The sequence below is a fragment of the Silene latifolia genome, chromosome Y (genome assembly GCF_048544455.1).
Source record: "Silene latifolia isolate original U9 population chromosome Y, ASM4854445v1, whole genome shotgun sequence".
Classification (NCBI taxonomy): Eukaryota; Viridiplantae; Streptophyta; class Magnoliopsida; order Caryophyllales; family Caryophyllaceae; genus Silene; species Silene latifolia.
Window position 1 is genome coordinate 156585286 of NC_133538.1, and position 10094 is coordinate 156595379.

Here is a 10094-nt window from a genome sequence, read left to right on the forward strand (position 1 = left end):
GTTATGAAAATTTAAAACATGCGGGTAATACATGATTGAAAGTTGAATGTTATATGAGCATGATAGATGGTAATGTTTGACTTTTGGTAAGTAGTAACATGAAGAATAGAGGTTCAATGATATGTGTTTTATATAACGAATTGGATGAAAAGCATGATGGTTGTTTATAACGTGGCACTTGATAACACGAAGTAGATTATTTTGTTAATTGTATGAGGAGTCGCGCAGATTTGAATGCGTAGTTGTAATCATAATGTTGAAATAATAATGAATGCATAGTACGTTAGGGTATGTGAGATAACATTCGGGTAGTATTCACGAGTCTGCATGACTCGATCGAGTGGGTTTGATTCGATCGAGTGGGTACTTGTCGTTATTTTGACCAGAATCGTGTTTTTGGGCACTCGATCGAGTACCTCGGGCACTCGATCGAGTACCTCGGGCACTCGATCGAGTATGGGGTCACTCAATCGAGTAGCCGGGCTACTCGGTCGAGTAAGTCAGAGATCAGAAGGTCTGTTTGGGTTCTGGAGTCGGGGCACTCGATCGAGCATGTTGGGCACTCGATCGAGTAGCCTCAACTCGATCGAGTAGGTTCTGGTACTCGATCGAGTGGGGTCTGTGCAGGTCATATGCGTATTTCAGGTCATATGTTTGTCTTTTGACATTCGTTGCATATTATGTTTAATTCAAAGGTGTTGTATTATTTCTTTATGCATTGTTTTACGTATGTGTTGGTCCTGAAGCGTAAGTTACCCAATCTTATGATGTAAAGAGTGGCACTATGATGAGTATGAGTTCGGTGGGGAGGACATGAGTTATATGTGATTATGATAGATGGTGGAAAAAGAAAAGGAAGATTGGTATAGTTTATTGAGGCATGGCGCACGTTTTGCGAGACGGGATGAGTGATATGATTGTGTGTTGAGTAATGTAAAAATAAGTGAATATAGACAAGGGATGATGTGAGTATAATGAACGTGAGAATGAAAAAACTGAAAGTAAAAATGTGGATAGTGGCAGCTTGAGATGTGTAAAGAGTTAAGGAGGGAAATGGTTAGGAGTCGTGTGGGTTATGGATTTATGTAGTGAAAGTCCGTTTAAAGGGGTTGAGAAGAGTAATATATAGTGAACTTTGTGGAGACATGTCGCGAGGTGTATTTGTAGACAGTGAGTGAGTTTGGGAGGTTTGGTTTATTAAAAGATGAAACTACTGTGTGATTTCCTTGGGTAATTAACGGTATTAAATGAATTCTGATTTCTAGAGATGTAAAAAGAGGGATGCAATTGTTTGAACATTAAACGTTGGTTCTATGGATAGATTAGTGGCAAGTATGAGTGATAGCATAATAAGAGAAGATCCATGGTAAGAAAGAGTGAGATGATGTCGGTAGAAAATAATGAAATTAAGTTTTGGAGCAACGAAGGGGTAACCAGATTTCTAAAGAGTTAGCTAGAAGGAATAAGGAGTTGAACTATTAATTGGTATTATTGAGTGTAAAGAGAAAAGAAGGATAAAAGTAAGCTGAGGAAAATGTTCACCGGAGCTATGTGATATAAAGATAAGAAATCATTGAAATATGTGATGGTATCACGAGGGTGTTAGCTAAAGGTTATATAGGAGTTTCAGGGCAACATGATTGGTAATGAGTTTCGAGGAATTAAGGGAGTAAGAAGTTGGTGGAGTATTGGCACGATACGAGATATTTGGTGGAGAGTTGGATGACAATACAAATAAGATAGCATTGGGAATAATGTTGAGGTAATTTTGTGGATGGGTTTGATGTTCGTTATTTGCAATGTTAACCAAAAATGGTAGAAAAACCATGTTATTTTGATATGAGTGTAAGAGATTTGATATACGAGCAGCGGTGGCATTGTGGTGTTATCACTAATGGCTAAGAGTGATGGAATATTAGAAAGGTAGCAATTCTAAAGAGGTTGATTTGGGTAGGGACCTGATTGTTGTGTATGATTGTGAGAGGGTATAAGATGTGGTTAGATGAGGCGGACGCTATTAGTTGAATAGTGAAGGTGTGATTATATTTGGCAGGAAGTGATGGTTGTGCAAATGGGGGAATATGTTATGAGGGGCATATGAGTTAAACTCGGGCGGCAGGTAACCTTTATCGAGTGGTAACTTACTTGGTCAGGATTGACTAGTTGGTTGTGATTACGGGTCTATTATATGTGTAAATGTTTGTGTGAGGTTCTGACCTCACAAGAAGTGGTATGGTATGATAATTATAAAATTGTTTTATGAATGTTCGGTAATATATATGTTGGACACGGTAATTTAATTTAATGATATCCAAAAAGGTAATAATTTGATTAATTTAACATGGCTAGTTATAATTTTATGTGTATTGATAACACATGTGTATTCCTGAAATGGCGAGAGAGGATGTTCATGAGATGCTTATCTGTTTATCCATATAATATGTTGCGTGGTGATTTAATAAAGTGGATTTGAGTAAGTTTTTCTTGTCTGAGAAGTTATGCTAAGTCAGTATTTATGGGAATTGTATGCAGTTGTGATGTCTATCGGTGTGGTTGTGGTGCCTCGGGTGGTGATCCGGGCACGGTAAATAGTGCTGTGATGCGGGTATTTTCGCACTACGGTGTGGCTGTTGGTGGCGGTGTTGTGATGCCGTCACCGGTTGTGGTGGAGTAGGCGGGATGATTATGATACGAGTTTTCGAAAGTGCATACCAGTTATACATAGATTGTTGTTTTGTTTGATGTTGCTCTCTGCGAGTGTCAGTTTGTGCTGATAGACAGTTGTCTTGCTTATTCATGTTTTCTTTACCAGGTTAAGTTGGGAATGAGGTAGAGTATGATGTGAAATAGAGTTGTATATGTTTCGTTGTTGTCATGGGATAGTGATAATCTGTTGATGGGACACGGTTGTGAGAGGTTGTTACGGTAATTTTGATCTTGTTTTCAGATGAGACATCGGTAGACATGGTAATGGAAAATGATTCGTGGAACATGTGTTGGAATGAGCTGAAAGCGGCAGGTAGTTCATAATCTTTTGTTGAGACAGTGAGTGTAGGGTGTTGGGGAAATTAGTGTCATGTTAAGTTGTGAATGAATTTTGCGGTAATGAAAGAAAGAACTTGAGGATCTAGTGTGCGTGTACGTAACGAGTGCGGACCGTGAGTTATGCTTCTGGGAGATAAGTGCCTTACGTAGAGAGGTATGTTGTTTGGCAGTAATAATGAAGAGTGGGTATGGTGATTTGCTACGAGTTTATGGTATAGGTTAGGTGCGCTGCCGAATGAGTTGAGGAATGGGAAATGTTTATGTATGGGGGCCTTGGATATAAGAATGGTGAGTGTTCGGTTTATAGACGGTTATCTTTGACATGTGGTGGTACAGAGGGTAATGAGATATAGATATGGTTTGGTATTAGTGAGTTACGAGGACGTAACATTTGTCTTAAGAGGAGTAGGATGCGATAAAACAGATTTTGATGGTTGTACATACGGTAATATATTCGGAAGTTGAGTCTTGATGTAGAATAAAAGATCGATTCGTGTTGTGGGTGATTTTATTAAAGGTCATGACCGTTCTTGGAGTAGCGTTATGTTTAGGAGTGTGAGAATATTTCGCTAGTATTGACAGTTGGATGATGAGGTTACGAGTGTGAGTAAACTTTGAGGACGAAGTTCCTTTTAAGGGTGGTAGAATGTAACATCCCGTTTGATGTCTATGAGTGTCTTGGTATTGGATTTGATAGTTGATATTATGGAGCTAGCAGCATTAGAGGATGGTAGTTGGTTATGTATGGAGTTGGTGTCGTGAGAGATATATATGTGGTAGATACGATATAGTGAGTCATGTTGTGGAAGTAAACATAGTTGGTGGAGTGGGTGTTAAGAGTTCATGTTCTGTGTTCGGTTGAGTTCTTGAGTCCTTAGCTAAGTTGTTGTGTCTTGGTCGAGTCTGTATGGTTGTTTTTATGTATGGGTTGAACTTCGGGGACGAAGTTCCTTTTAAGGAGGGAAGACTGTAATACTCCGTATTTATAAGTCTTGGGGTACTCTATCGAGTAGCCCTTACTCTGTCGAGTAAGGGTAAGTTGCGAGATAAAATAGTTTCTGACCTGTTGGGTACTCGATCGAGTAGCTGGGGTACTCGATCGAGTAAGGGGGTACTCGATCGAGTGTCCGGTTTTACGGGGAGTTTTCTCGGGTTTTTTTTAATTATGCGATTAAGGTATTTAAACATAGTCGTCATTGTTTTAAATCACTTTTACAAAACCTAAAACCCTGTTTAAGAGAGAAAGCAACCAGTTCATCTTCCTAATCGCATCCTTAGCAATTCCGAGTTCGACGGTCGATTCTTGTCGTTATTCGTATCGTTGAGTTCCCTGCGTCGAGGGTAAGCTTTTAATATAATTTTTATAATGTTTTGTTAAGTTTGGCTAAACCCTAATTTAGAGATTGGGGGTTTTGTGTGTAGTTTGTGATGTGTAACCTCTATGTGTTATATGATAGGAGGAGGGTTCGTAGAAGAGACTTTTTAATACAAACAAGATACCGTCTCGATTTTGTTGTGCTTTCCAGGTAGGATTTCCTACTCAGTATTAGTCCCATAATGGGATATTGGTGATGTGCTGTAGTTAGTTGTTTGATATGATGATTGTACTGTGTTTGTGGTTGTGATTGCTGTTGATGGTTCTCGAGATGCGTTCTCGGCTGAGTGGGGTCACTTGCGGGAGTGACTTCACGCCCTAGTTTCGCCCTTCGTGGAACCCGCCACGGAAGGGGATGTGCACATTAATGGACAGGGTTATCGCTCGGTATGATGAGCGGGGCTTAGGTGGGAACGGCTGCGGTCCCCCAGCGGCGGGTGGTCCAAAGTGGACGATCAATGATTGAGATGATTGGAATTGGTTGGTTGTGTGTGTGTGACAGTTAAGGCATCATCATTTATCTTATTGTTGATATATGTATTGAATTGTGTGATTAGTACTGACCCCGTTTAAATGTTTTAAAAACTGTGGTGATCCATTCGAGGGTGGTGAGCAGTTATTGAGCAGGTGTGATATGACGCGTATGGGATAGCTGGGATGAGTCATCACGTGGCAGTTAGAAGTCTTCCGCTGTGTCAGACGAAGTCTAGTAGCTTTGATAGTTTTAGCTGTAGACCGTATGAGAACCTTGTAATTCCTTTTATTAGTTTTGGTTTGAACATGTAATCACCTAATCTATAATTACTTTAAAAGTACGTTTCTTATTGTCTTATGATATTCAGTACCTCGGGCAACCGAGATGGTAGTATCCTTATACCTGAGTGGTCCTGGTAAGGCACTTGGAGTATGGGGGTGTTACAGATACAATAATAAAATCCCAAAGACATCTTCTGAAACTTTGACGACGCTTTTCGAAATTTTAACTCAAAAACTTTGAAACGTCATCCAATAATATTTAAATTCCATTTCAATTGTCGACAATCTGAAACTTTAATCCTCACCTTTGAAATTTCAACTGCCTCATGTTAAATCTTCAACTATGTAGATATTTTTTAAATTCAACTATTAACTCTTCAAACTTTTAGGAAGTATTTTGAAATTTCACCTCACAAATTTCAAACAATCAGACAATAATATTTCAATTTCATGAGAAAGTTTCATATTCTGAAACTTTATGCACCAACAGTGAAACTTCAACTCACTCATGTTGAAACTTCAAAGCAATATTTTTAAAAATTCATGCCTGAACCTGGAAATTGTAAAAGAATAACTGTGAAACTTCAACATTGCATGAAATTTTTCAATCCAAAAATTGGCTACCTTAAATTTCACCATAAACTTCAGAATTTTAAAATAAAAAAAAATCGAACATAGACCCTCACTACACAAACATCTACTTCCCTTGCATACAACAGATTAACTTCAAAGTTTTACCAAAAAAACTAGGACATTAACTTCACGAATACATTTTAATATAAAAAAAATTCCTACTCCTCTGACAAGTCTTCTACTTCTTCCTCTTCCTCCTCCTCTTCTTCAGATGATTCCGACAATTACGGTGGATGTTCAGCAAAAAGGTTAGGACAGTTCCTCTTGTCATGGTGTGCCATTTGCTTACAATTATTGCACATGCGTTTCGGCTTACTGGCAATTGCAATGGCCTTCGCCTTACTAGACAAAATCCTTTTCCCACTCCCTTTGTTTTTGGAATATTTAGGTGGCAGTATAGAAATCTCCTTACTTGCTTTACAACCAAGTAATTTCTCCATTTCCTGTTGTTTATTCAACTTCTCACCTACCGGTGTCAGCTTCTCTCTAAATTCCCTTAATAAATTAGTAAGACCTTCAACGTCTTCCTTTTCCTTATCAACAAGCACTCCAATTGTTTCGTGAATTTCCGACCACAATTTTGTCATCTGAAGTTGCTTACTGTCTACAATATCCATGTCATCTATACACTCCCCGGTACTATAGTCACCACTCCGCAATGCATCCTTTGTCCATCTCCTAGCAATCGCAGATTCCGGAATTTCATTTACCCCATTACTGGAATAAATCCAAATTATGTGCCTGCAGAGTACTCCCTTCCTCTCAAAAAGTTTACAGAACATTTCGCCTCAAAAGTCCCTGAGTTAGCAAATGAAATTGAAACTTTCATGACTAAAAGAAACTTTATTACTTACACTTTGAAACTTTAAGACAATTTCATGAAATTCTAATACTTCAACTATCTAAAACAATTCTTAACAAGTAATAAATCAACGTACTAATACTTCAACTATGTAAAACTTTAAACATAGTTTTATGAAATTTAAACTTTGAAACATTAAGACAATTTCATGAAATTCTAATACTTCAACTATGTAAAACGCTTCTTAACAAGTAATAAATCTGCTACGCACTAAATTACTCATACCTGGGTTATACTGAACATCAAAATTACGGCCTCCCAATGAATCCTTCAAGGTAGTAACCTCTAAGTTGTTCGACTCCAAGAAACCCTTGCAACTAAATCCACCAATTGCATTCTTTAACTCCTCTTGAAACTCCTCGAAAATATCATGTGTGTAAATCTTCGCACCATCAGTCTCTATTGCCAACTTACTGCATAACTTTGGGTTTGAATGACGGTTTTCGTTATCAAGCCTCTTCTGGTTGTGTCTCTGTTGGTCCAAAGCACTTTCAAAGCGCATCCAAAATTCAACAAGAGTACCATTTCTCGCCTCAAACCTCTTGAAAAAACTGTTTTCACTTTCCGACCGCTGTGTCGTCCTCATAATACCACCCATTCTCAAGTCCTTACGGTGAGCCATCACCCACTGCCTCCTTATATCATAGCAGTCCGTAAACCATTCAATGTCAGCGGGTATGTGTTCCTCCATTATTGCTGACCATCTATTGTCGAACTCCTCTGCTTCAAGTTCCTCGTCCCATACAATAGCATTTAACTTTTTTAGAAATACCTGGTAATCTTTCCTTTTGCTACCATACTTACAGGGAACCTTATTCATAATGTGCCACATGCAGAACCGGTGCCGTGCTGTCTTGAATTTTTCGGGTACTGACGCAATTATTCCAGGATCTTGATATGTTATTATGTACTGTGGTTCCTTTCCCCGCATAGCAATCAAAAACCTCTCGAACACCCAATTAAACGATTCCGTAGTTTCTTTTGCTATAAGGGCACAACAGAAAGTTATTGATCGTTTATGGTTGTCAATCCCTGTGAAGGGAGTGAAAACCATATTGTACTTGTTAGTGGAGTAAGTAGGGTCGTAAGAAACCGCATCTCCAAAGACAGAGTAGTTCCTCCTAGCAATGCCATCCGCCCAAATAGCGTGTCATAGGCTACCATCTACGTCAACATCATAGTCAAAGTAGAAGTCTGGCCGAGTCTCTGCCATGTTCTTGAAGTGATCAATGAAAAGTTGTCCGTCTCTTTCATGAATAAAACACTTTATGTCTCTTTGAAAATTTTTGAAGTCGTTCAAACTAGCCCCTATATTGTGGTACCCGTTAACAACCTCCTTACACATTCTGTAAGTCCTTGTTGCTCCAATATTCAGCTGCAATGAATTAACAAACCAACCTCAGAACAAAAATTAAATTCACACTCGAACATTCAAACGTCTACTAATAATTTCTACCTATCAGTTGTACAAACTTTAACCCTGTTAAGTAAAATTCACTCTCACAAATGTATCTGTCAATGAAACTTTAACCGTTCCATTCAAAATTTCAACACTCTTTTCCGAAACTTTAACTGAGGTCATGGAAAAAAAAAAATAACAACATTATCTTTCCTGACTTTTAACACCCAAGCTGAGCACTAAAACTTTAGAGGTTAACTTTAAAATTTTAACGACAAATTTTGCAACTTCAACACAGTTCATGTCTGCAAACTGCCACATATATCACTGAAACTTTTAAAGGCAATTTTGAAAGTCTAATTCACATTTTGTGAAACATTAAATCTATTTGCGGAAATTCAACTACATATTTCAGTAATGGAACTTTATGCGTGAACTACGAAATTGCAATATACAAAAATTAAAACATCAACAACTTACAACAAAAAAACTATGACACCATAACACACACTCGTTATTGAAACTTTAAAAGTACATTGTGAAACTTTAAACGTAAATTTTAAAACTTTAAGCTACTAACCCTTGAATTTGAGACAATTAGTCCCATGTGATACTTGGAAATGGTTTTGGATAATTTTTGAAACTCCCTATCTTTGACAGCAACAAGCTCGTGATTATGTTTTTCATGAAACCGGTCCACTAAAAGCACACCATTCTTCAAAAATAACCTCATCCGAGCTTTACAACCAATCCTCTTAAGCTTATTTCTTCTCTCCTGCTTGCTTCCATCTTCTTCCTTACCCGGACTTTCGTTACTTGATTTTGTAAACCCCTCCCTATTACAAACCAATAGTTTTGATTTTATAGTACCGTCACGCCACTTTTTAGTCGTGTATTTTCTCACATCGAACCCAACCCCAAGTGCGTACACCTTATAAAATGTTATAGCTTCCTCAATATCCCCAAACTCTATCCCAATGTATGGTGTAAATACATCCTCCAACTGCTTACAAAAGTCTTCCTCTGACACCGGTGGAATTGTTTTATCATCTACATCAGCTATAACTGACGACAAAAAATAATCAAATAAAAAAAAGTTCAGTACAAAAAAAAAACATTAATCAAAGTAAACTAAACCAACGTACAAACATATCATTACCAAAAATCTGCTAAAAAAACCCCAATGTACAACAACTGAAACTTTAATAACCCTAAACCAAAAACTAAAGCAAACGACTACTCGTCTCCCCTCCATCGTCTAAAAAAAAAATATCTGTAACCTCATAAGCCGTTTAACTATACAACGTTAAACAATGATAAGTAGTAAAATATCTCTATAGAACAATTAAATTACAAGTACTCATCTTACCGTTCTTAACAGCCTCATAAGCCACAATCTCCATATCAGCCATGAAATATAAGTGATGAACAAAATAGAGGATGAATATGGTCGAAAATTTAAGGAAATATTAAAGAACTAACTAAAGGATGAAAGGATGTTATTAAACCATTATGAAGAATAATTTTTTAGGGAGTAATATGAGGAAGAAGAAAGGGTTAGAGAGAAGGATACAGTTGAACGTGAAAGGGATATTACAGTTGTGCTAATGAATACGAGGTAATCAGTGTTGGGAGAATAAAAAGTGTATTCATTATGATTATTACTTGATTTCTTTTTTTTTTAACGTAAAGCTCAAACAAATCTCAGCCCTTTGTTTCACCTAATCCAAGGGCCAACAAAAGGACTTAGGGACTCATATATTTGAGTGGACTCATTTGAACTTGGCTATATATATATATATATATATATATATATATATAGGAATGGGATCATGTGAGGATACACTATTTTTTTGAGGATTGAGGATTTCGTTACAATATCAGAGTTTCTTTAATACAATATCACAGGTCATTCGATAAAATATCACACAAAAAAAACACCTGTGCAAAAAAAAAAATTATAAATTTTTTTTGTCTCAAAAAAAATTTTTTTTTTTGGCAAAGGTCAAATTTTTCGTGATATT

General features: G+C 37.3%; 3 protein-coding genes across 3 annotated transcripts; all 3 read right to left on the bottom strand.

Moving 5' to 3' along the window:
* Nucleotides 1–6033: 6033 nt before the first annotated feature.
* Nucleotides 6034–6591, bottom strand: LOC141629231 (protein FAR-RED IMPAIRED RESPONSE 1-like). The gene has a single exon (XM_074442264.1). The coding sequence runs from the start codon at nucleotides 6589–6591 to the stop codon at nucleotides 6034–6036; it is 558 nt and encodes a 185-aa protein (XP_074298365.1).
* Nucleotides 6592–6855: 264 nt separating this feature from the next.
* LOC141629233 (protein FAR-RED IMPAIRED RESPONSE 1-like) lies at nucleotides 6856–7725 on the bottom strand. Its single transcript, XM_074442265.1, has one exon. It carries the CDS (start codon nucleotides 7723–7725, stop codon nucleotides 6856–6858), a length of 870 nt encoding a protein of 289 aa, XP_074298366.1.
* Nucleotides 7726–7821: 96 nt separating this feature from the next.
* On the bottom strand, nucleotides 7822–9482 carry LOC141629234 (putative protein FAR1-RELATED SEQUENCE 10). Its single transcript, XM_074442266.1, has 3 exons — nucleotides 9440–9482; nucleotides 8651–9135; nucleotides 7822–8046 (listed from the first exon to the last, which is right to left on the bottom strand). The coding sequence occupies exons 1-3, from the start codon at nucleotides 9480–9482 to the stop codon at nucleotides 7822–7824; spliced, it is 753 nt and encodes a 250-aa protein (XP_074298367.1).
* Nucleotides 9483–10094: the final 612 nt, after the last annotated feature.